This window comes from Pongo abelii, chromosome 16 (assembly GCF_028885655.2).
Source record: "Pongo abelii isolate AG06213 chromosome 16, NHGRI_mPonAbe1-v2.0_pri, whole genome shotgun sequence".
Lineage (NCBI taxonomy): Eukaryota > Metazoa > Chordata > Mammalia > Primates > Hominidae > Pongo > Pongo abelii.
This window is the reverse complement of record NC_072001.2, coordinates 17,924,793-17,950,670: the sequence shown is the minus strand read 5'-3', so window position 1 is coordinate 17,950,670 and position 25,878 is coordinate 17,924,793. Positions and strand designations below refer to the sequence as shown.

The window sequence follows — 25,878 nt, the reverse complement described above, 5'->3', positions numbered from 1 at the left end:
TGAGCCACCATGCCCAGCCTATTTATTTACGTAATAATTTTTTCTTTTTTTTTTTTTTTTTTTTTTTTTTTGAGACGGAGTCTTGCTGTATTGCCCAGACTGGACTGCAATGTCACGATCTTGGCTCACAGCACCCACCGTCTCCTGGGTTCAAGCAATTCTCCTTCCTCAGCCTCCCAAGTAGCTGGGACTATAGGTGTCCACAACCACACCTGGCTGATTTTTGTATTTTTAGTAGAGATGGGATTTCACCATATTGGGTCAGGATGCTCTCAAACTCCTGACCTCAGGTGATCCACCTGCCTTGGCCTCTGAAAGTATTGGGATTACAGGCGTTAGCCACTGTGCCTGGCCTGTATTGTATTTTAATGGGTGATGATTGGATTTCATATTAAGATAGTGAAATCTAGCACAAGAATCTCAAAAATGTGTTTGGTGATTGAAGGAATATTCTGAAAATTACCTAGTATAGATGTTAGGATAAAGAGCAGACCCTTTTAAATATAGGTGAGAGGAGAAGTTGGAGGGTATGATGATACTCAGAAGTTTTTCACAGGCTGCGTGCAGTGGCTCACGCCTATAATCCCAGCACTTTGGGAGGCCGAGGCAGGTGGATCACGAGATCAGGAGATCGAGAGCATCCTGGATAACACGATGAAATCCCATTTCTACTAAAAATACAAAAGTTAGCTTGGCGTGGTGATGGGCGCCTGTAGTCCCAGCTACTTGGGAGGCTGAGGCAGGAGAATGGCGGGAACCCAGAAGGCGGAGCTTGCTGTGAGCAGAGATTGTGCCACTGCACTCCAGCCTGGGTGACAGAGCCAGACTCCGTCACAAAAAAGAAAAAAAAAAAAAAAAACCTCAAGAAGAGCAAAAAAGCAGGTGATTTGTGAAAGAGATTTATTAGAAAATGAAACACGTTTGTACCTCTATTTAATAAAAATGTGCTTTTTGTAAACTTGGGCTCTTGGCTTTAGTTTCTACACTTAGAGAAAGCAAAGCACTGGCAGGTTGGATCAGGAAGCCGAGGACAGAGCAGGGAGCCCTGGGCAGTGGCTGCAGCTCTCAGCTGGCCTGTTCATGGGGCCATGGTGGGTCTCTGGCATGGGGTGGGTTTGTGGCGTGGTGTGGGCCTGCTGTCCACAGCCAGAAAAATGAACTTGGTGGACACACAGTAAAATTTTGAAACAGGAAGTTTTAGAGCAAGTTTCTCTCATAGATTTTAGCAAATGCTATTTTGAAAAACGTTTTTCTGATATTTGTTTTGTTTTTCTAATCTGATAATGCATATTTTACACATTCTGGTCTTTAACCAATGGAAATAAGAGAACTAAATAAGAGAAGTGATCTCGGCTCATAGCAAGCTCCGCCTTCCAGGTTCATGCCATTCTCCTGCTTCAGCCTCCCGAGTAGCTGGGACTACAGGCGCCCACCACCACGCCTGGCTAATTTATTGTATTTTTTAGTAGAGACGGGATTTCACCATGTTAGCCAGGATGGTCTCGATCTCCTGACCTCATGATCCACCCGCCTCAGCCTCCCAAAGTGCTGGGATTACAGGTGTGAGCCACCGCACCCAGACTTGTGAGGTTTTAATATGAATTATTAAAGCTATGCTGGTTAGACAATTTGGAAAATGTTTCTTCTCCTGTTTCTGACAGAGTTTATGTAAGATGTGTGCTATTTCTTCCTTAAGCATTTGGAAAGAATTCACTTATTAAGCCATGTGAGACTGTATAGTTTTCTTTATAAGGTGTTTAATTACAGGTTCAATTACATATATATGAATATTCATTTTGGTAACCTGTGTTTGCTGAATCAATTTGTTCATTATCTAAAATTTCAAAGTTGTTCTATTATTTATCTTTTTAATACTTATAAGGTCTGTGGTTGGAGTTTGTGCTTTTTGTCTGTTTTCTTAATCAATCTTGCTGGGGGCCATCAGTTTTATTAGTGTTTCAAAAAAGCAGACTTTGATTTTATTCATCCCTTTAACATACTGAAAATGTTTTGCTTAATTTCCAAACTTATACTTCCACTGAGATTAAATATTTGTATAACTAAAACTCTTTGTATTTGTGTCCTCTCAATGATCGTAAATATGATTAATTGTTATAAATATTGCTTCTGCACTTGAAAAGGATATGTATTCTGCATGTTGAGTGTAGTGTACCACGTATCCCAATTAGGTCCAGCATGTTAAATGCATCCTTTAACGATTCTATTTCCTTACTGACATTTGTCTGTTTATTTTTCAGTGGCTGAGACACAGATATTAAAGTTTCCTACAATGATCGTCAACTTATTTCTTTTTTTCGTTTGTTAAGCTTTGTTCTGCGTGTTTTAAGGTTACCAGGCATAAACAAATTTAGAATTCCTTTTTCTCCCTGCTGGTTGCACCCTTTTATCATTAGGAAATACCCTCTATCTCTCACATAGCTCTTTCATTAGAGTTTTTTTAATATGTAAAAGAAAATAAAGTCTTGGAACTGCCAAACCTGTTATGCTAAGGGAGACGTAAGTTTGGGAGCTGAGTCATCCAACACTACCATTCTTTCTCCCCAAAGAGAGAGCTGCCATTTCACAACCCTGTGTGATGGCATTAGACATAAGCCAGGTCCCCACTGCCACAAAAGGCCACATACCTCTCCATATGGCCCCCCTCACAAATTGCTCACAGGGATGTTCCTTGCTGGCCCCTAAACCTTTCAGGATCCATGTCCCCCTATAAAATAAGCATATGCCCATTTTAACCCTGGCTCTGCAACCTCAGTTGAAGATGTAAAACTGAGTTCTTTTCAATCTGGTACTGACATTGTTGATTACAGGCTTACCTTCCCAGGTACAGAACAAGAACATGAGATCAATCACTCTTCCACCTACCCTGAGATGGCTGCATAATTGATCTTTCCTCCCTCTTTTCAGATGTTTACCTTATCTTATGTAAAATGAAGATTTACTGAGCACTAATTAGAGCTTCCTAAGAATGTAACCACCCCTTCACTGCCTGCTCCCCCTCCCTTTCTTCTCTCCTGCCTGCTTTCTCCCTTTACATGCTGAGTTCCCAAAACCCTCTTTGGAAAGCAGAGGTCACAGGCGTTTCTGTGGCTTGTGTGTTTTTTCTGGGGGTGTCGTCAAATTGTGGCTCCACAAAGCTCTATTGATGGAGGCACTTGCCTCAGTCGGTCACTCATTTTTTGACTAACAGATATAAATACAGTTACCCCTGTTTTTATTTACTTAGTCTTTGCTTTGTCAGTCTTTGACTGTCAATTTTTCTTTTTTAAAAATGAATTTTCTTGTGTATAGTTAAGGCTTACAACATGATGTTACAGGTTATATATAGATTGTAAAAAGATTCCTACACTGAAAGAAATTAACACACCAATCATTTCACATAGTTCTCCATTTCCTTATTGCTTTTGTGGCAAGAGCAGTTGAAATCTACTCACTGAGCATGAATTTCACATACAGAACAATTTTGTTCCCTGCAGTCCTCATGTCATACATTACATCTCTAGGCTTGTTCATCCTTCATACCTGCTACTTTGTATCCTTTGGCCTCCATGTCCCCAATTCCTTCCCTCTCCTACCTCTCCTGGTAGACAATGTTTTACTCTCTATCCCTGTAGGTTTATTTATTTACATTTTTACATCCCACATATAAATGAGTTTATACAATATTTGATTTTCTGTGTATGCTTTATTTCACTAAGCATGACATCCTCCAGCCTCATCCATCTTGCAGCAAACGGCAAGACCTTGTTTGTTTTCCTGGCTGAATAATATTCCATTGTGTATGTGTGCCACAGACTCTTTATCCATTTATCCATTGATGGACACTTAGATTGTTTCCATATCTTGGCTATTGTGATTAAGGCTGCAATGAACATGAGAATACAGGTATCTTTACAAAGTAATGATTTCATTTCCTTTAGCTGTATGCCCAGAAGAGGGATTGCTGAGTCATATGGTAGTTCTATTTTTAATTTCTGTAGAAATCTTCATACTCTTTTCCAGAATGGCTGTATCAATCTACATTCTCATCCATAGTATGCAAAAGTTCCGATTTCTCCGCACTCTTGCCAACATTTATCTTTTGACTTTTTGATAATGGTCATAAGGGGTGTGAGGGGGTATCTCAGTGGGTTTGATTTGCATTTCCCTAATGATCTGCAATGCGGAACACCTTTCAGATACCCACTTCCTATTTTCATGTCTTCTTTAAAGAAAGGTCTCTTCAAGTTTTTTTTTTAAACATTTTAAAAATTGGGTTGTTTCGAGTTGTATCAATTATTTATATATTTTGGATTTTTTTTTGAGACAGGGTCTTGCTCTGTTATGCAGACTGGAGTACAGTGGCACAGTCACAGCTTACTTGACCTTCTGGGCTGAAACACTCTCCCATCTCAGCCTCCCAAGTAGCTGTGACTACAGACGCACACCACCATGCCTGGCTAATATTTAAATGTTGTGTTGAGACGGTCTCACTATGTTGCCAGGCCTGGACTCAAACTCCTGGGCTCAAGTGATCCTCCCACCTCAGCTTCTGAAAGTGCTGGGATTAAGGAGTGAGCCACTGCACCTGGCTAAATGTTGGATATTTCCTCCTAATTGGCTGGGTGCAGTGGCTCACACTTGTAATCCCAGCACTTTGGGAGGCCGAGGCGCTTGGATCACTTGCAGTCAGGCGTTGGAGACAAGCCTGGCTAATATGGTGAAACCCCATAATGGAGTTTTGGTTTCTTTAACTGGGAAATGAGGATCATGACCATCCCTGCCAAGCAGGAGAGGTGATAGGCTGATGTGTATTGTGAGTCCCAAGATGGTGAAACCAGGTTTCTACTAAAAATACAAAAATTAGCCAGGCATGGTGGTGGGCATCTATAATCCCAGCTACTTGGGAGGCTGAGGCAGGAGAATTGCTTGAACCTGGGAGGTGGAGGTTGCAGTGAGCCGAGATTGCACCATTGTACTCCAGCCTAGGCAACAGAGCAAGACTTCATCTCAAAAAAAAAAAAAAATTCACTTCAATAAATGGTGAGACCAGCTTTGCAAAGATGATAACGGTGAGAGAAGTCTAGCATGGCTGACTCCATCTTTCTTCCAGTCTCACGGGCCTGCTGTCTTTGCTCATTCCTGGGCATAGGCCAAATCAACCATGGGAGAAATTTAGTTCATAGTCTAACATTGCCATTTCCAGTCCTCGGTGGTCCCTTCTTTCCACTCCACGCTTAGTTATCAATTTTTTCACTCTGCTTTAAAATGTATGTTTTTTTTTGTAATCCCAGCTACTCGGGAGACTGAGGCAGGAGAATCGCTTGAACCTGGGAGCTGGAGGTTGCAGTGAGCCAAGATCGCGCCATTGCACTCCAGCCTGGGCAACAGAATGAAACTCTGTCTCAAAATACTGTTTTTTTTTACTATGTCTAATGATGTTCTATAGAAGAAAGAGATGTAGCATGTGGTCACGCTGCTGTCTTGACAGTGGAATTTTTGTTGTTGCTGTTTTCTGTTTTGAGACGGAGTCTTGCTTTTGTGGCCTAGGCTGGAGTGCGGTGGCGCCTTCTTGGCTCACTGCAACTTCCAACCGGGTTCAAGTGATTCTCCCACCTCAGTCTCCTGAGTACCTGGGATTACAGGTGCACGCCAGCACGCCCGGCTAATTTTTGAATTTTTAGTAGAGATGAGGTTTCACCATGTTGGTCAGGCTGGTCTCGAACTCCTGACCTCGTGATCCACCCACCTCAGTCTCCCAAAGTGCTGGGATTATAGGCATGAGCCACATTTTTTAGTAGAGATGGGGTATCACTGTGTTGGCCAGGCTGCTCTGGAACTCCTGACCTCAAGTGATCCTCTCACCTCGGCCTCCCAAAGTGCTAGGATTACAGATGTGAGCTACCACGCCTAGCCGTATTTTGTATTTTTAGTAGAGATGGGGTTTTGCTGTGTAGGCCAGGCTGGTCTTGATCTCCTGGGTGCAAGTGATCCTCCCACATTGGCCTCTCAAAGTGCTGGGATTACAGGCGTGAGCCACCACACCTGGCCAATGGGACGTCTCGCTTCCCTTCTCTCCAGCATTCCATAAGCAATGTGTCTGGGCAGTATGTGTTCGATTTTCTCTGTGTCTACTTTGAACTGTACAGTAGTGAAAGGAAGAGTAGACAACTTTGAAGCTGATGTGGTCTGGTCTTGGAGCTGGTGGTGCTAATTACTCTTGGTTGTTTTCATACCCTCCAGTGACTTCATCCTGCTTTTGCTGTTGTAAAATGTTGTAATTTATGCTCCTGAGAATAACTCTTCAGGTGTACTTAGGGTTCTTGTCTGCTTCCTGGTGACTGTCGAAGCTTTTCATCTTGAAGAAGGGAGATGAGCAGTGTTCCAGTGTACTGAGTTTAAAATTAAGAATGTTGCATTTTTTTAACGTGTAAAATTTATAGCCAGATGTAGGGTAGGGGTGGCCTACTTTCTTTAAAGGGTGAGATAGTAAATATTTTAAGGTCTCAATGGACCCTATGGTCTCTGTCATAGCCATGGGACCTTGCAGCTGTAGTGCCAAAGTAGCCACAGACAATACTGCGTCAGCGGGCAGGGGACGTTCATTCTGTAAAGTTGATTTATGGACACCAAAAGATGAAGTCCTCAGAATGTTTGCAAGTCACAAAATACTGTTTTTCTTTTGATTATTTTTCAATTATTAAAAAATATAAAATACAGTGGCCGGGCGTGGTGGCTCACACCTGTAATCCCAGCACTTTTAGAGGCCAAGGCAGGCGGATCACCTGAGGTCAGGAGTTCGAGACCAGCCTGGCCAACATGCTGAAACCCCATCTCCACTCAAAACAAAAAGTTAGTCGGCCATGGTGATGCACGCCTGTAATCGCAGCTCCTCGGAGGCTGAGGCACGAGAATCACTTGAACCTGGGAGAATCGCTTGAACCTGGAAGGCACAGGTTGTGGTGAGCCAAGACTGTCTCAAAAGAACAACAAAAGTAAAATACTTTCTCTGCTTTCAGACCATACACAAAGAGGCTGTGGGCTGGGTTTGGCCCCTGGGCTGTGGTTTGTGACCACACACACACACACACACACACACACACACACACACGTAGGGCAGAGTGTGGCATTTAGAGCCAGCACCTGTGTTCTCACCTGAGCTGTGTTTCTGGCTGGGTTCTACTCTGTATTCTGTGATCCGAGGTGTCTACCTTGGTAAACTGGAGACAACAAAGCCTGCCTCCTTCAAGGTTGTTTGTAAAGATTTAAAAGGGTAATGTATTGTTGTTAGGCCAGAGGCTTTGCATAGTACATGTTGGGTTATTTTCACTTTTTGTTTTTTTGTTTTTTTTTTGAGATGGAGTCTTGCTCTGTTGTATAGGCTGGAGTCCAGTGGCAAGATGCCAGCTCACCGCAACCTCTGACTCCCAGGTTCAAGCAATTCTCCTGCCTCAGCCTCTCGAACTGCTGGGATTACAGGTGGCTGCCACCATGCCGGGCCAATTTTGATATTTTTAGTAGAGATCAGGTTTCACCATGTTGGCCAGGACGGTCTCAAACTCCTGACCTCAAGTGATCCGCCCACCTTGGCCTCCCAACGTGGTGGAATTACAGGCATGAGCCACCGCATCTGGCCCATTTTCACTTTCCATTAGCTGCTTTTTTCCCCCATTCATTTCCTACCTTCCTGTGTATGATTTCTGAATTAAATGTATTTCATGTCTTAACCTTCTGAATTGTTTGTTCTCTCATTTTCCATGTTGTTAAGGAAAATAAGAGGCTAAGTGAGACTTATTAAATGTGCATGTAGTTTCTCAGATCAAGATAAATGCTCACCTGTTGCAGAACGGGACTCTGCTCTTGCTTCACCCAGGATGCGTTTCCTAGTTCCTTCCTAGAGTGGTGCCACACCCTACTCCAGCCCTCCAGACCCAGCTCCCTGCTCTGACATGATTCCACCAGACTATTCCAGCTGTCCTCCCTGGACCTAGATATTTTCCTTTTTTTTTTTTTTTTTTTTCTGAAAGGCAGTCTCACTCGGTGGTCCAGGCTGGAGTGCAATGGCATGATCTCAGCTCACTGCAACCTCCGCCTTCCAGGTTCAAGCCATTCTCATGCCTCAGCCTCCCAAGTACCTGGGATTACAGGCATGTGCCACCAAGCCTGAGTAATTTTTGTGTTTTTAGTAGAGACAGGGTTTCACCATGTTGGCCAGGCTGGTCTCGAACTCCTGACCTTGTGAATTGCCCGCCTCGGCCTCCCAAAGTGCTGGGATTACAGGTGTGAGCCACCGCACCCAGCCAACCATTTTTTTAACTAAAAAACTTATATGAAATTTATTTTATTGTGGTATGTAGTTCAGTAAATTTTGACTTCTATAGATTCATGTAACCCCCATCATCATCAGGATGGAGAAGTCTCATCACCCTGAGAGCTCTCTTGTGCTGCTCCTTTTTATCACGTGTTCCCTGGCCTCGTACGCTGGCAACCACTGATCTGTTCTCCATCAGTATAGGGTATTCTTTTTGAGAATGTCATGTGAGTGGAACCATATTTTAAGTAACGTTTTGAAACCATCTTCATTTACTCCCAGTTATATGTTTGAGGTTTATCTGCTGTTCTGTGTATTGATAGTTCTTTTTATTGCTGAATAGTATCTGGTCATGTGCATGTACAACATGGTGTTTATCCATTCTGCTACTGTAGGACCTTGTGGTTGTTTCCATTTTTCTTTCCCAATTGTAATCCTGCTGTGAGCATTTGTGTACAGATTTTGTGTGAATATAGTTTCCATTTCCCTAGGATAAAGACCTAGTAGTGTGAAAGTTGGGTCATGTGCTGAACTGTTTTCCAAAGTGGCTGTTTTAGTTTGCCTTCCCACTGGCAATCTGTCACGTTTCTGTTGCTCTGTGTCTTTGTTAGCACTTGGTGTTATCAGTGTTTTTTAGTTGAGCCATTCTAACAAGTCTAGTGGGATCTCGTTGTGGTTTTAATTGCACTTCCATAATGGCTAACGATGCTGAATATCATGTTCTTCTTTGCCACTCTTGTATCCTCTGTGAAGTTTCTGTTCAGATCTTTTGCACAGAAAAACTTGTATCATGGAACCAGTAAAATAACCAAGGAGAGGTTGATTAAAGTTCTGTTTATAACCCTAGAAGATTCCTGCCCTAGGGATATGGGATGGCTGAATATAGGACGCTGACACTGGACAGATGCAGTAGCAGTTTATTAGTCACACATGCTCACAGCCCTGGGGGTGGGGGACACCGCATGCCATTCAGTTAACGATGTGTGTTGTAACTTTTCGGGGAGGGACATTTGCAGAGACTAATGGTATGACATTCTGAAAAGCAGTTACAGATTAAAAAATCTTTAATTCTGCAGATGATAGTGTCGAACCAAGTGGAACAAAGAAAGAAGATCTGAATGACAAAAAGAAAAAAGATGAAGAAGAAACTCCTGCACCTGTATATAGGGCCAAGTCAATTCTGGACAGCTGGGTATGGGGCAAGCAACCAGGTAATCTTCTGAGTTTTGGCACTTTGAAAAGCTTGATCTGATGCTCCTTTTCTAAATGACTTGGATGGATTATTTGTATTTTTTCATAACAATTTAAAAAATGTAATTAAAAAAATTTACATATTGTGGTAAAATATACATACCATAAAACTTGCCGTTTTAATCATTTTTATGTGTACAGTTCATTGGCATTAAGTATATTCACATTATTGCCCAGCCATCACCACCATCCATCTCTACGAAACTTTTGCCTTTTCTCTGACTGAAACTCCGTATCCATGAAACACTAACTCCTTGTGTCCCCAAGCAACCACCATTCTACTTTTGTCTCAGAATTTGACTATTCAAGGTGTCTCCTATAAGGGGAGTCATGCGGTATTTGTCCTTTTGTGACTGGGTTATTGAACTTCTTAGGTGTTTGGGGTTCCAGAATTTTCTTTTAAAGGCTCAATACTAGTCCATTATATATGTAAGCCACATGTTATCCCTTCATCAGTGGGCAATCAGGTTGCTTTCGTCTCTTGACTGTTGTAATGCTGCTATGAACATTGGTTTACAAGTGTCTTGAGTGTCTGCTTTTCATTCTTTGTGTCTATACCTAGGAGTGGAATTGGTCAATAATGTGGAATGCTTACATGTTTGTTTATTTTTTTTGAGACAGCGTCTCGCTCTGTTGCCCAGGCTTGAGTGCAGTGGCGCCATCTCAGCTCACAGCAAGCTCCACCTCTCAGGTTCACGCCATTTTCCTGTCTCAGCCTCCGGAGTAGCTGGGACTACAGGCGCCCCCAACCATGCCTGGCTAACTTTTTTGTATTTTTAGTAGAGATGGTTTCACCGTGTTAGCCATGATGGTCTCGATCTCCTGACCTCGTGATCCACCCGCCTCAGCCTCCCAAATTGCTGGGATTACAGGTGTGAGCCACCATGCCTGGCCAATAATGTGGTAGTTTTATGTTTAACTTATTATTGTTGTTTTTGAGGTTGGGTCTCACTCTGTTGCTCAGGCTGGAATGCATTGACGTAATCATAGCTCATTGCAGCCTTGAACTCCTGGGCTCAAGTGACCTTCTTCCCTCAGCCTCTCAAGTAGCTAGGACTAGAGGTGCAGGGAATTTCTCATCTTCTCTCTACTGCCTCTGAGTTGGAGATATCAGAGGGAGCCATGGCCCACTGTAAAGTAACACAATGTCCCCACCCACAGGGTTAGAACCCCTCTTCTGGAGGCAGCTCTGAGGGGAGCAGTCACATGTGGAGAGGGCAGGGCTCTGTGTCCAGATGGGGGAAGGGGGTTACCAAGGGGGTTGACCCCCCTCTGGCCAGGTGGCTGCCTTCTGACACACCAGTCTGTCTCTCTAGCACAGTGGCCCCCACACACCCAGCCTGTCAAACCTACAGCCCTCAAGAAGACTTTGGCCAAATCCATGAGCTGCTCCCTCTGTTAAGAAGGAAGCACAGCTGAAGCATGAGGAGGGCGGTAGAGCGTGTATGCTCTGGCCCATCTCCCCACAGTCTGACCAGAAGGAAGGGTCCTTTCAGCCAGGCTTGCCCAGGCTGGGGTTGGAGTGTCAGTATCAAGCCAACGTCTTCTTGCTTAATGGGTGAGCCCAGCTGCTCCCGTGCAGCTGCCACCATAGTGAGGGTGAACCAGCAGGAGGCTCCGCAGCACTTTCAGGCTCAAGCTGCCTGGTGAGATCTACTCTGTGGGCTCTGTAGGCTGGTAGAGCCTTCCAGGAGGAGGAGGGGATGCAGCCATCAGTCCCCACTCCTGGGAGTCATATTTCTGAAAGCTTGGGTATACAATAAATATTAGGCTGTGGGCTGGTTTATCTATGGATTTCATGTGGGAGGGTTATAGGTACAAGCAGTTTAAAGATGGAAATTTTGAGAGAGCAGGCAGGGATTTAGTGCTGGGTAAGGCAAGCAGTCTTGTCAAAGTAGCTCTTTTGGGGAGGCCAGAATCCTGTACCAATGTCCTCAGAAGGTTCATCAGCTGCTGGGGGAGTGCCGGACAGGATGAAAGCACAGGAGAACTTTCTGGATGATAGAAATGTTCCATATCTTCAAAGGAGGTGGGTTACATGGGTAATACATTTGTTAAAAGTCATCAAAATGTAAACCAGATCTGTGCATTTCATGGAATATAAAATACCTCAAATCAGAAACATTTTTAAAAAGACAGATGGGCTGGATGCAGTGGCACACGCCTGTAATCCCAGCACTTGGGGAGGCTGAGGCGGGTAGATCACCTGAGTCAGGAGCTCGAGACCAGCCTGGACAACATAGTGAAATCCCGTCTCTACTAAAAATATAAAAATTAGCCAGGGGTGGTGGCACATGCGTGTAATCCCAGCTACTTGGGAGGCTGAGGCAGGAGAATTGCTTGAACCCAGGAGGCGGAGGTTACAGTAAGCAGAGATTACACCACTGCACTAGAGCCTGGGCAACAGAGCGAGACTCCATCTCAAAAAAAAAAAAAGGTTTTCAACATTCATTAAAGGCAGAATAGCTTGTTATAGATTAGCCTCCCCACAGGAACAGTTAGAAAAACTGGACAAAAATGTGTCCCCCCTCACCATCAAAAACAATTGTTGGAAGATAATTGGAGACCTCAGCCAGGACTTGAGTGACCAGGCCTAGGAGGTGACCCTGACAGTCTGTAGTGCTTTCCCCCATTTGGTGATTGGTCAACAGTGGAGGGCTAAGAGGCTAAGAAACTGAGTATGAAGTGATAGTTAAGAGGCTGGAGAGCCTAGCTGAATGTTTGGCACTCTCACAGGGCTGAAATGACATAATGAGAATTTGGGTCCCAGTAAGGAGATGGGACCTTGGTGGGGATCCTGGAAGGGCCACCCCTAAGAATCCAAAAGAATAAAAAATAGACCAGCTGTCACAAAAACTAAAACCTGCTTTGAGCCAGCTTAGTCCCAAACTAGATGAAGGTGATCTGCTTGAACGCCAATTGTGTGCCATAAAGTCAAAGTCAATACTCTCTGGAGGCAGATAAAAGTTTACTAGGCATGCCATAAGACAAGACAACACAAGACTAAACGAGAAAGACCAAGAAAAAAAAAAATAGAAACATACATAGATATTAGAGTCCTCAAGTAGAATTTTTTTTTTTTTTTTTTTTTTTTTTGAGATGGGAGTTTCACTCTGTCAGCCAGAGAGGAGTGCAGTGGTGTGATCTCGGCTCACTGCATCCTCAGCCTCCCACATAGCTGGGATTGGTGATCCCCCCACCTAGGCCTCCCAAAGTGCTGTGATTACAGGTGCAGGCCACCGTGCCCAGCCAGTATTTTGCCACAATTTAAAATAAATTTTCTTTTTTCAAGTTTGTTCTCAGACGATATTCACAAGGTCACATGGTGGCTTACACTTCTGTAGGCCTTGTTGACAGTGCCGGCTTTTAGATACTGATGATCTTCATCTTTCTCTTGTCTCCTCGGTAGAAGAATGGGATGCAGGAGGTGCTGCCTAAGACTGGGCACTCCTGGGCGTTCTTCCTTCCACCAAGCAGCTGCATGATCTGCTGTGCAGTGCAATTGTCATCAGGAGAACCCTCCGTGGCCTCTCGTGCAGGCTTCACGCTGCCAGGGTGGCTCGTATCATACAGATCTTCGGAGGGAGGGAGCCAGGGCTCTGAGCACCGCTCCTCCTGCATCTTCTGCTCTCCCGTCCTCTCCTTCTCCCGCATCTTCTCCACCTGCCCCCGCATCTTCTCCTCCACCTGCCCCCGCATCTTCTCCTCCTCCTCCTGCATCTTCTCATCCTGATCCCACAGCCTCTCCTCCTTAAATCGCAGCCTCTCGTCCTGCTCCCTCATCTGCTCCTCCTGCATCCGCATTTGCTCCTCCAGCTCACACATCTGCTCCTCCTGCTTCCGCATCTGCTCCTGCTTCCGCATCTGCTCCTCCTTCTCCTGCATCTGCTCCTCCTGCTTCCGCATCTGCTCCTTCTCCTGCATCTGTTCCTCCTGCTTCTGCATCTGCTTATCCTGCTCCCGCATCTGCTCCTCCTGCTTCCGCATCTGCTCCTCCTGCTTCCGCATCTGCTCCTCCTGCTTCCGCATCTCCTCCTCCTGCTTCCGCATCTGCCCCTCCAGGTCGCGCATATGCTCCTCCTGCTTCATCATCTGCTCCTCCTGCTTCCGCATCTCCTCCTCCTGCTTCCGCATCTGCCCATCCAGGTCACACATATGCTCCTCCTGCTTCATCATCTGCTTCTCCTGCTCCCACATCTGTTCCTCCTGCTTCATCATCTGCTCCTCCTTCTTCTGCATCTCCTCCACCTGCTTCCGCATCTGCCCCTCCAGGTCGCACATATGCTCCTCCTGCTTCCGCATCTGCTTATCCTGCTCCCACATCTGCTCCTCCTGCTTTCGCATCTGCTCCTCCAGCTCACGCAGCTCCTTCTCCTGCTTCCGCAGCCTCTGCTCCTGTCTCCACATCTTCTCCTCCTGCTTCCGTAGCTTCTCCTTCTGATCCCGTAGCTCCTCCTCCTGATTCCACATCTTCTCCTCCTGCAAAGTGTTGGTTTGAACCTCAAAAGGAAATAGACTCATAAGCTAGGTATATAAATGTAATCTATAAAATAACGGTTTTAGTCTATGATTCTTTAAAAAGAAATTTTAAGCCCTAACCCTGAGGTTTTCTGATTTCCCAGGCATGGTCCCAATTTGTAGATTTTTAGCACACTCTAGAGGATTCTATGGCGGGACCAGAACAAGGACCCAAATTTTCCAGCTCTTGGCTGGAGCCTCCCCATACCCTGCATGATCCCTAGACCATGGTCCCAGCTGGATGGGGCTCCCACACCCCCCGGGGCTGCCGCTGCTCACCTGTGGCAGCAGGATTTTGCCCGTCTCCAGTTTCCTTTTTAGCTCCTTGATGTGGAGCTGGATCTCAGACTTTTCAGTTTCTACGAGTCGAAGTTTTTCTTGTAGTTCGGCATTTTTCTCCTTCAGCTCCTCATTGGTTATGCTATGGCCGGAGGCAATAGAGAAAGGAATGAACGAAGAACAGAAAGGACCGCTTTGGTGATCGACCCTCTACCCTCGCCCCACAACCACAGAACCGTGGCACTAGAAGGGACCCAGGAATTAAAAGTCCCAGGTGGCAGGCCAGAGAGAAGACATGAGTTGCCTGAGGCTACCCCATGAGTCAGTGGCACAGCCGGCACTGGAGCTTCCCTGTGCACACATGCAAACCTGTATGACCCCCTGCCATGCTCACCTGTACCCCCCACCTCCCAGCACACCACCCACGCTAAGGGCTCTCAGACCTCCCATCCCACCTTCCCCTATCCTACGTGTTCCTGTACAGCTCCAGACTCAAAGCGTCCCTCTCCTTTGTTAACTCCTTGATATACTGCAAATAGAGAAAGGTCAAGTCAGGATACAGCAGGCAGAGGAGCAGCTGACCGACCAGTGATGACAGCTACAGTGACTACTCCACAGTAACACTTGCTCCCTCTCAATCCCACCTGACATGTTCTCAAGGCATTTCCAAGTCTATGGTATAATTTTTTTTTCTTTTTCTTTTTTTTTTTTTTTGAGATGGAGTTTCGTTCTTGTTGCCCAGGCTGGAGTGCAATGGCGCAATCTCACCGCACGGCAACCTCTGCCTCCCGGGTTCAAGCGATTCTTCTCCTCAGCCTTCTATGTAGCTGGGATTACAGGCATGTGCCACCACACCTGGCTCTCACTTGTTTTTCAAAGAACTCAGTAAGGGTGGAAGGGACAGGGAAAAAGACTGAATTGTTAGCTGGCTAACAGGGGCCCAGAGAGATGAGAAAATTTTACTATTACTGTATACAGCATTATTACAGTAATGCTGCTATTGCTATTATTACTACCACTGTTGGAAACTTTATTGAGTGCTTCACCAGGCCCTAAGCTAACAATCCCATTTAATCCTCACCACCACCATAGGAGAAAGTTATCATTATCACCTCTATTGTGTAGATGAAAAACATGGGGTATTAAAGGTTAAGTGCTTGCCTAAGATCACTTAGAGCTGGGATTTCAACACCCAGGTATATCTGATTCTCTAAACCCATTCTTTTGGTGGGGGTAGGGGCACAGATAAGGAGGAGGAAATTAATCCTTTGTTGATTTTTGAAAGAACGATACATTGGCATAGTCCAAACCTCAGAAGGTACAGAAGGGAAATATCTCCCCCCAATACTCTTCCTCTCGCCTGAGTTTTTTATGAATCCTTACAAACATGTTTTATGTATATTACCATAATACGTACACACACAGAGACACACACACACACGTACATGTGTTCCCTGTCTCTACACAAATGGTAACATACTAAAGATACTCTTCTGTACCTTCATGATACAAGTACCCTAATCCCCACCAAGGATTTGACCAAGGGCACAGCCAAGTATGGGCAGGGTGGGCACTTGGCCTCGGAGCTCTGTGTCCAGTGCTCGCTCCCCACAGTGCCCCGCAACTCACTGACAGCAGCTGACCCAGCCCCAACCTGCCTCTAACAACCACATACAAAAGCAGCAAGAAATGGCCCATGCTGTCTTCTGGGCAGGACACTGCATCCTGCAGAAGGGACCTTTAGGCTCATTCCTCCATCTGTGAAGCTGGGCTCCCAGGGGACCGGGTAGGTGGTTGGACTCACCCTGTCCGCCTTCTTGTGCTGTGTGGACACAGCAGAGAGAGCCCACTGTAACTCTCTTGCAAAGTTCCAGGAATGATGCAGGCATCCTGCCAGATCCTTGGATTCTTCTGGAATGAGAGAGGTTGAGATGCAGCCCAAAGGCCTGTGAAAATGCCAGGTTGAAGGATGATGGGGTGCCCAGATTCCCACCTTCAAATTTCCTAGCAGCATCCTGGCTGTAATAGAGCGCTGTCTCCAGTTCAGTTTTCTGACACATAAGGATTCGTATGGTATGATCCTGGGCCTTTGGGAGAAAAGACAAGCAAGTGCTGAAAGAGAAGCAAAGAAACCTTCTCCAGATGACAGGAGGGAACTTCACACCCTCCACTCACCTCTAGCTGCCTCCTTAGGGCTTGCTGATATTGGTGGCTTTCCTGCTTTTCCTATAGGAAGAGGAAGACAGAGCTCTTACTAGAGGGAGGCAGAGATGGCACAGCAAGAGACATGCCCCCAGAATGGCACCACTGCCCCAGGACAGGCCCACCCATGGGACCAGGTTATCAGGGACCCTGTGGGGATGGGGTGGAATCTGGGAGGTGAGCCTTCCTCCCCGTACTGGGAGTAGGCGAGACGAGACTGGGGCCTCTACATCTGAGTGCCCCCGAAACCCAGCAGTCTTGTCGTGAGCAAAGAAAGAAACCATGTTACTTCTTTCAGCTGAGCTCGGTTCTGTTGTTTCTGTGGGGAGAGTCAAAGGAAGGTGACTGAGGGTAGCCCCTCGATTCTATTCCCCAGGCCAGGAAGCGGTAGGCAGGGGTCAGAAATGGATTTTAAGGGCAAAGTTCTTAGACCCAGTGGGAACACGAACTGATCAACTCTCCTTAATGCCCAAAGAAAAAGGATTTGGGTCTTTATTGGTTTTTGCCCACAGCCACAATACTGAAAGTCTGAAACTAGATTCTCCAGAAAAGACAGTAACAGAAACCTTCAGACATGGAATGTGAGAAAAGCCCACCCTTCTGCTAGCTTGTGATTTAGAAAGATGTGTTCATTCAACAAGCATTGAGCAAGCACATAGGGGCCAGGGACAGTTCTTCCCAGCTGGGATATAGGACGGAAAAGGCAGACAGGAGCCCTTGGCCCCAAGGTTTCCATTCTAGTGAATCTTTAAATCCCAGAGTCTCAGAGCAAACAGAAACCTCTAATACTCTAACTCTACCTCCTCAGGAAATGGAAGCCCAAAGAGGAGAGGAGTTTACAGCAGGCCCTGGACTAGAGATTAACACAACAACAACAACAACAACAACAAATCTGATTTAAGCTTCACACATGTAAGTAAAACATTACCACCCCTATTTTACAGATGTGAAAAGAGAGGTCCAAAGAACTCAAGCAATTTGCCATAAATCGTGTCCCTCGCAGATGGAGAGAGAGGTAGGATTCAAACCCAGAATTCTTAACCAGTACCCAGCAGTTCTTCCTTCCACAATCTCAACAGTTACCCTCGACTTCCCCTTGTGCCCCTTGTCCTCAGGAGACCAGCCAGCCAAGACTCACATCCTCAGGTGAATGGTAACCACCAGAAGTGGTTTTCTCAGGGTTAGTGCCATTATTTATTTTCTTCTGTTTGCTGTCGGTTGCTCCGGTACCAGCACCAGCACTGTTCCACTGATGATCATCTGTAAACTGTGGAAAAGAGGAGCAGTGATACTCATGAGAACTACAAGCTCCTACAGTCACTTTACAGTTTATACAAAATACTCTTATAGACTATCTGATTTAATGCCACCGACAACTGTACAAGGTGTTGTTGCAATCACTTAGTGACTGAGAGAGATTGATACCATGGCTAAAAGAAAGGCAATAATGGAACCGAAACTCATTCTTCTGCCTCCGAGCTCTGGGATTTTGCCACAAATCAGCAGCTGCCAGGGGCCAAAACCAGAGGCAGAGTTAGAAAAGTAAAAGTCACGTATCCTCAGGGCAGAAGGCAGCCTTTCTGTTAAATCTGGGAATTGAACAGAAAGAGGACAACCCAAGCTTCATTTTGGAGAGAAGTCTGCTAGTCTCTTAGAAATATATGTGTGACTGTCATCCCTAAGAACATTAATGTTTTGTCTCTCTCAAGAGAATCAAGGGAAAGTGATGCTTCAGAAAGATGCCCCATATGTATCCTGTGGCACTGAAAGTACCCCAGGTTGAGAGGAGATGAGGAAGATTCAAGTTGTCAAGTTCAGTTTCCCAAGGTCTCTTCCACAGAAGATGAGCAAATCTCACTTCAAAGATCACTGACTGATGGGCACTCTGGTGCCAGAACCATGGAGAATTCAAATATGAGGTGGAGAACTTAGGAAAAACTGTCGAAGTCTCTCTGGAGAGTAGAAGCCTGGGAGAAAACCAAACCAAACCCGTTCTCCCATTGCCACCCAGAGACACTGTCAACATTTTGAGTTCACAAGGGAGGTGTAGGCTTTTCAAACAGTCAACTTCTGTGTTAAGGGAGTAAGGCAGCCTGAAACTTCTTGATCCTAGGTCACATGGTCCCCACTCCCCTTCCAGATGGAAATTTGTGCTGCAACCAGCGTAACCAGAAATGGGGTGAGAACACTTAGGGGATGGGTCCTAAGATCAAAGGCCAGTCTTGCAGCAGTAATGACAGTTCCTAGAGGGACTGTGCCATCAGTACATTCCACTCCTCCGTGGGGTGGTGGGGGACGGGTGACATCAGTGCTATGCCCAAGTTGCCTCTTTGAGATTGGGTTGGGGTTTGCAGGGTTGGGACCCAGGTACTTGGAGACATGAGCCCAAACAGCCCAAGGAGGTCAGCCATGGGGCAGCGGTAGGCAAGGGCAGAGTATGGAGTGGGGAGCCCCAGGAGTCACCTGCCCAAAGTCACCCTGGGGTGACTGGTGAGGGCAGGTGCTGGGGCATCCAGTTCCTTGGAAACATGAACCTGAAGGGCCCAGGGAGGTCAGTTTTCAGGCAAGAGGAGGTGAGGGCAGAGTACAGAGCAGGGAGTCCCTTGAGTCACCCGCTCAAAGTCAGGTGAGGGCAGGGGTTGGGGCTGACACAAGATTTTGGTTGAGGGAGCCCAGAGGCATTGGGGGGGCCCAGCCTGGTGTACCTCTGGAGTGACACGGACTCTGACAGCTGTTCTGCCATCAGAGGGGGCCTGGGGTTGGGTTGGGGTCCCGCAATCCTATGCGTTTTACCTTTTCCTTGGCCTCAGGCAATTTGCTCTGTTGGTTTTTTTCTGACATCATGGGGAGGGGAGGGAGGTGGGGTTGGGGCCACATTGGCGTGATCCAGGCAAAGGCAGTGATATGCCTCCAGTCACGTACCACGCAGCTATGTGACTGAGCCACAGGAGGCGTCACCAGGGTCACACTAGAATGCAGAATAGGGGTGTGGCCTTAATGCTCCAAGCCCATTGGTCAATGAGAAAGATGAAAGGGAAAGGAGGCGGGGTCAAGCAGCCACGTGTCACGAAGGTCCTGTGATGTCACAAGGAAAGGCGCCCATGCAACTGCTGTCCCCAGCCACTCTAGGAGAGGGGTGGGGCTGGCTTTCACTTTCTGAGCTTTAAAACTTTATCACCTTAATTGAGGTACAAATCCTATTATAATGGAAAATTTACAGCATGCTTGATGATTAATAAAGCTGACTATATTATCCAACATTCCAATAAGGTAAAATAATCACAATAATTTCTCTTTTTTGGAAAAAGTTTCTCTTATTCTCCTACATTATTAAGGGTTTTTTTTGTTTTGTTTTTTTTTTTTTGAAACTAGAGACATGTCTAATATATTTAAAAACACAAAGGTTTTGAGGTGGGTGTGATGGCTCATGCCTGTAAACCCAGCACCTTGGTAGGCTGAGATGGGTGTATCACCTGAGATCAGCAGTTCAAGACCAAAATGTTAATATTTTAGTGTGTATTTTAGTATTTATTTTAGTATTTAATACATCATTTAGGGCTACTTGTAGCCGCAGAAAGAATAAATCTGATTCAGTGACTTAAAGAAATAGAGATTTCATTTTTGTCACTTACAACGTGCAGAGGAAGGCAGTCCAGGGTTCTTTTCAGTTTCCTGATACTTTCTTAGCCATGTTTTTATTCTTTTGGTTACAATGTGGCTGCTGTTTTTCCAGGCCTTGGATTGCCTTCCAAGGAGGGATAGAAGAAAGGTCAAAAGGCTGAGTCTGTCTCTTTTTAGCTGAAAAACGTAGATTTCTCAAAAATTTTAAGATTATACTGCAATTCAATTTTCATTCTTTTTTTTTTTTTTTTTGAAACACAGTCTTGCTCTGTTGCCAGGCTGGAGTGCAGTGGCACAATCTCGGCTCACTGTCACAACATCCGCCTCCACGGTTCAAGCGATTCTTCTGCCTCAGCCTCCCTAATAGCTGGGAATACAGGCATGTGCCACCACACCCGGCTCATTTTTTTTTATTTTTAGTAGAGACAGGGTTTCACCATGTTGGCCAGGCTGGTTTTGAACTCCTCCAGAACTTGTGATTTGCCCACCTCTGCCTCCCAAAGTGCTGGGATTAGAGGCGTGAGCCACCGTGCCCGGCCTGCAATTTTCATCTTTTGGCTGCAAATAAGTTATGTCACTATTTTCAGCTTGGGGAGTGTTTAGCTCACATATTGCTTCCTCTCTGTTGACAGGTTTTAAGATTTATGAATAGGTACTGAATTTTATCAACTGCTTTTTTCTTTCTTGATTGAGCAATGTTTTTTCTTATCTTTTTATGTTGATAAGGTAACTTAACAGTGATTGGCTTTTGAATGTTTAACATTGCACTTCTGGAATTAAATCAACTTTGTTGTGATATGTGATTAATACCATATTATGTGTGGTTGAGATGGGCTTGCTCATATTTCATTTGGTAATTTTGTACTTAACGTTCACAAGAGAAAGTGGAGTCTAAGTTTTTCTTCTGTTTTTTTTTTTTTTTTTTGCCACGGAGTCTCGTCCTGTTGTCCAGGCCGGAATGCAGTGGCATGATCTTGGCTCATTGCAAGCTCCGCCTTCCGGGTTCACACCATTCTCCTGCTTCAGCCTCCTGAGCAGCTGGGACTATAGACGCCCACCACCACGCCTGGCTAATTTATTGTATTTTTTAGTAGAGACGGGGTTTCACCCTGTTAGCCAGGATGGTCTCAATCTCCTGACCTCGTGATCCACCCTCCTCGGCCTCCCAAAGTGCTGGGATTACAGGCATGAGCCACTGCGCCCAGACTTGTGAGGTTTTAATATGAAGTATTAAAGCTATGCTGTTTAGACAATTTGAGAAATGTTTCTTCTCCTATTTCTGACAGAGTTGATGTAAGATGTGTGCTATTTCTTCCTTAAGCATTTGGAAAGAATTCACTTATTAAGCCATGTGAGACTGTAGTTTTCTTTATAAGGTGTTTAATTACAGGTTCAATTACATATATTTGAATATTCATTTTGGTAACCTGTGTTTGCCGAATCAATTTGTTCATTTTATATAAAATTTCAAAGTTGTTCTATTATTCATTTATCTTTTTAAATATTTATAAGGTCTGCAGTTAGAGTTTCTGCCTTTTGTCTGTTTTCTTAATCAGTCTCGCTGGGGGCCATCAATTTTATTAGTGTTTCAGAAAAGCAAACTTTGATTTTATTCATCCCTTTACCATACTGAAAATGTTTTGCTTAATTTCCAAACTTATAGTTCCACTCTGATTAAATATTTGTATAACTAAAACTCTTTGGAATTTGTGTCTTCTCAATGATCAAAAATATGGTTAATTTTTATAAGTATTGCTTCTGCACTTGAAAAGGATATGTATTCTGCATGTTGAGTGTAGTGTACCACGTCTCTCAATTAGATCGAGCGTGTTAAATGCATCCTTTAATGATTCTATTTCCTTACTGATGTTTGTTTATTTTTCAGTGGCTGAGACACAGATATTAAAGTTTCCCACAATGATCGTCAACTTATTTCTTTTTTTCGTTTGTTAAGCTTTGTTCGGTGTGTTTTAAGGTTAAGTTACCAAGCATAAACACATTTAGAATTCCTTTTTCTCCCTGCTGGTTGCACCCTTTTTTCATTGGAAATACCCTCTTTATATCTCTCACATAGCTCTTTCATTAGAGTTTTTTTAATATGTAAAAGAAAATAAAGTCTTGGAACTGCCAAACCTGTTATGCTAAGGGAGACATAAGTTTGGGATCTTAGTCATGCAACACTGCCATTCTTTCTCCCCAAAGAGATAGCTGCCATTTCACAATCCTGTGTGATGGCATTAGACATAAGCCAGGTCCCCACTACCACAAAGGCCACGTACCTCTCCATATGGCCCCCCTTACAAACTGTTCACAGGGACATTCCTTGCTAGCCCCTAAATATTTCAGGATCCATGTCCCCCTATAAAATAAGCATATGCCAGTTGTAACCCTGGCTCTGCAACCTCAGTTTAAGATGTAAAACTGAGTTCTATTCAATCTGACACTGACAATGTTGATTATAGGCTTATCTTCCCAGGTACAGAACAAGAAAATGAGATCAGTCACTCTTCAGGCTACCCTGAGATGGCTGCATAATTGACTCTTTCCTCCCTCTTTTCAAATGTTTACCTTATCTTTGTAAAAGAAGATTTACTGAGCACTAATTAGAGCTTCCTAAGAATGTAACCACCCCTTCACTGCCTGCTCCCCCTCCCTTTCTTCTCTCCTGCCTGCTTTCTCCCTTTACATGCTGAGTTCCAAAACCCTCTTTGGAAAGCATGGTTACAGTAGTTTCTGTGGCTTGTGTTTTTTCTGGGGTTGTTGTCAAATTGTGCCTCCACAAAGCTCTATTGATGCAGGTACTTGCCTCAGTGGGTGGCCCATTTTTTGTTTTGTTTTGTTTTGTTTAACAGATATAAATACAGTTACCCCTGTTTTTATTTACTTAGTCTTTGCTTTGTCAGTCTTTGACTGTCAATTTTTCTTTTTTAAAAATAAATTTTCTTGTGTATAGTTAAGGCTTACAACATGATGTTAAAGGTTATATATAGATTGTAAAAGATTCCTATACTGAAAGAAATTAACACACCAATCATTTCACATAGTTCCCCATTTCCTTATTGCTTTTGTGGCAAGAGCAGTTGAAATCTACTCATTGAGCATGAATTTCACATACAGAACAATTTTGTTCCCTGCAGTCCTCATGTCATACATCTCTAGGCTTGTTCATCCTTCATACCTGCTACTTTGTATCCTTTGGCCTCCATGTCCCCAATTCCTCCCCTCTCCTACCTCTCCTGGTAGACAATGTTTTACTCTCTATCTCTGTAGATTTATTTATTTACATTTTTACATCCCACATATAAATGGGTTTATGCAATATTTGATTTTCTGTGTATGCTTTATTTCACTAAGCATGACGTCCTCCAGCCTCATCCATCTTGCGGCAAATGGCAAGACCTTGTTTATTTTTGGGCTGAATAATATTCCATTGTGTATGTGTGCCACAGTCTCTTTATCCATTTATCCATTGATGGACACTTAGATTGTTTCCATATCTTGGCTATTGTGATTAAGGCTGCAATGAACATGAGAATACAGATATCTTTACAAAGTAATGATTTCATTTCCTTTGAGTGTATGCCCAGAAGAGGGATTGCTGAGTCATATGGTGGTTCTATTTTTAATTTCTCTAGAAATCTTCATACACTTTTCCAGAATGGCTGTATCAATCTGTATTCTCATCCATAGTATGCAAAAGTTCCCATTTCTCCACACTCTTGCCAATATTTATCTTTTGACTTTTTGATAATGGTCATAAGGGGTGTGAGGGGGTATCTCAGTGGGTTTGATTTGCATTTCCCTAATGATCTATAATGCGGAACACCTTTCAGATACCCACTTGCTATTTTTATATCTTCTTTAAGGAAAGGTCTATTCAAGTTCTTTTTTTAAAACATTTAAAAAATTGGGTTATTTGTTTTGAGTTGTATCAATTATTTATATATTTTGGGTTTTTTTTTTGAGACAGGGTCTTGCTCTGTTATGCAGACTGGAGTACAGTGGCACAATCACAGCTTACTTGACCTTCTGGGCTGAAACACTCTCCCATCTCAGCCTCCCAAGTAGCTGTGACTACAGGCGCACACCACCATGCCTGGCTAATTTTTAAATGTTTTGTTGAGACAGGGTCTCACTATGTTGGCCGGCCTGGACTCAAACTCCTGGGCTCAAGTGATCCTCCCACCTCAGCTTCTGAAAGTGCTGGGATTAAGGAGTGAGCCACTGCACCTGGCTAAATGTTGGATATTTCCTCCTAATTGGCTGGGTGCAGTGGCTCACACTTGTAATCCCAGCACTTTGGGAGGCCGAGGCACTTGGATCACTTGCGGTCAGGCATTTGAGACCAGCCTGGCCAATATGGTGAAACCCTATAATGGAGTTTTGGTTTCTTTCACTGGGAAATGAGGATCGTGACCATCCCTGCCAAGGAGGAGAGGAGATGGGCTGATGTGTGTTGTGAGTCCCAAAATGGTGAAACCCCGTTTCTACTAAAAATACAAAAATTAGCCAGGCAGAGTGAGGCTGAGGCAGGAGAATTGCTTGAACCTGGGAGGTGGAGGTTGCAGTGAGCCGAGATTGCACCATTGTTCTCCAGCCTAGGCAACAGAGCAAGACTTTGTCTCAAAAAAAGAAAAAAAAAAAATTCACTTCAATAAATGGTGAGACCAGCTTTGCAAAGATGACGACAGTGAGAGAAGTCTAGCATGGCTGACTCCATCTTGCTTCCAGTCTCACAGGCCTGCTGTCTTTGCTCATTCCTGGGCATAGGCCAAATCAACCATGGGAGAAATTTAGTTCATAGTCTATTGTTGCCATTTCCAGTCCTTGGGGGTCCCCTCTTTCCACTCCATGCTTAGTTATCAATTTGTTACTCTGCTTTAAAATGTACTTTTTTTTGTAATCCCAACTACTCGGGAGACTGAGGCAGGAGAATCGGTTGAACCTGGGATGTGGAGGTTGCAGTGAGCTGAGATGGCACCATTGCTCTCCAGCCTGGGTGACAGAATGAAACTCTGTCTCATAAAACAAATATAACATGAAATGGTAACGTCTTTCTTTAAAACCAAAGAAAATATGTGCAGTGGATGTCTTCCTGTCACTTCACACAGCCTACTGCCATAGCGCCTGAGCCCCAGACCCCAAACTCACTGTCCTGCTCGGGGACCCCAGACCACACTGGCCATTGAGAGCACCCCAAGTACTCTCCTATCCTCACCTCGCTCCTGCAGTAAATGGCTAAATGAATAAATCAGAAGTGAAGCCAAAAACAAAAATAAAATCCACATGTGGAACAGGAGAGGCGAGCAGAGGCCACAGTCTGGAGGCCTGGGCTGATACGCTGCAAAGAGATGTCTCTGGGTGCTGCCTGCGGGGTGCAGTCTGCCATTCAGAACACACTTAGAGAAGCCCTAACCATTAAAGAGCACCCATTCCTGAGTCCCCTCCCTGCCCACAAAACTTGCCTTGAAACACCCTAACCTCAGCCTTTGGGGAGGCGGATTTCAGTGATAACTCCAGTCCTTCCATGTGGCTGGCATTGAGTTAATTCAACTCCTTACTGCAATACCATGGCCTCAGTGAACTGGTTTTGTCTGTGCAGCAAGCAGGAAGAACCCACCGGGGAATTACAATGGTATTGGGAAAACTGGATTTCCACGTGCAAAAGAATGAATGATGTTATCCCAAGTGGTTGGGGA

The 25,878-nt window shown here is 44.7% G+C and overlaps 1 protein-coding gene and 2 long non-coding RNA genes across 3 annotated transcripts in view; 2 read left to right on the top strand and 1 right to left on the bottom strand.

Annotated features, from left to right (window-relative positions):
• LOC129050295 (uncharacterized) overlaps nucleotides 1-19,301 on the top strand; it is a 50,758-nt gene extending 31,457 nt beyond the window's left edge. The window contains exons 18-20 of the long non-coding RNA XR_008513922.2: nucleotides 9,385-9,519; nucleotides 17,503-17,573; nucleotides 18,268-19,301. This is a non-coding gene — a long non-coding RNA (uncharacterized LOC129050295). The remainder of the gene's footprint in view (nucleotides 1-9,384; nucleotides 9,520-17,502; nucleotides 17,574-18,267) is intronic.
• LOC112131549 (golgin subfamily A member 6-like protein 7) lies at nucleotides 12,511-19,492 on the bottom strand. Its single transcript, XM_054532109.2, has 8 exons — nucleotides 19,352-19,492; nucleotides 17,697-17,825; nucleotides 16,532-16,582; nucleotides 16,350-16,443; nucleotides 16,161-16,267; nucleotides 14,827-14,885; nucleotides 14,357-14,498; nucleotides 12,511-14,059 (listed from the first exon to the last, which is right to left on the bottom strand). Exons 1-8 carry the CDS (start codon nucleotides 19,433-19,435, stop codon nucleotides 12,926-12,928), a joined length of 1,800 nt encoding a protein of 599 aa, XP_054388084.1. The 5' UTR covers nucleotides 19,436-19,492; the 3' UTR covers nucleotides 12,511-12,925.
• Nucleotides 19,493-19,600: 108 nt separating this feature from the next.
• Nucleotides 19,601-22,107, top strand: LOC129050297 (uncharacterized). The gene is made up of 2 exons (XR_008513924.2): nucleotides 19,601-19,828; nucleotides 21,114-22,107. It is a non-coding gene; the product is annotated as an uncharacterized LOC129050297 (long non-coding RNA).
• Nucleotides 22,108-25,878: the final 3,771 nt, after the last annotated feature.

Bases quoted from the DNA above. Each gene is read 5' to 3' on its own strand.
- LOC112131549 (XM_054532109.2), bottom strand. From the start codon at position 19,435: ATGTGGCCCCAACCCCACCTCCCTCCCCTCCCCATGATGTCAGAAAAA. The intron at 17,826-19,351 runs GTAAAACGCATA...TCTTTTCCACAG, and splicing joins TGCCTGAGGCCAAGGAAAAG to TTTACAGATGATCATCAGTG. The intron at 16,444-16,531 runs GTGAGTGGAGGG...TTTCTCCCAAAG, and splicing joins CCCTAAGGAGGCAGCTAGAG to GCCCAGGATCATACCATACG.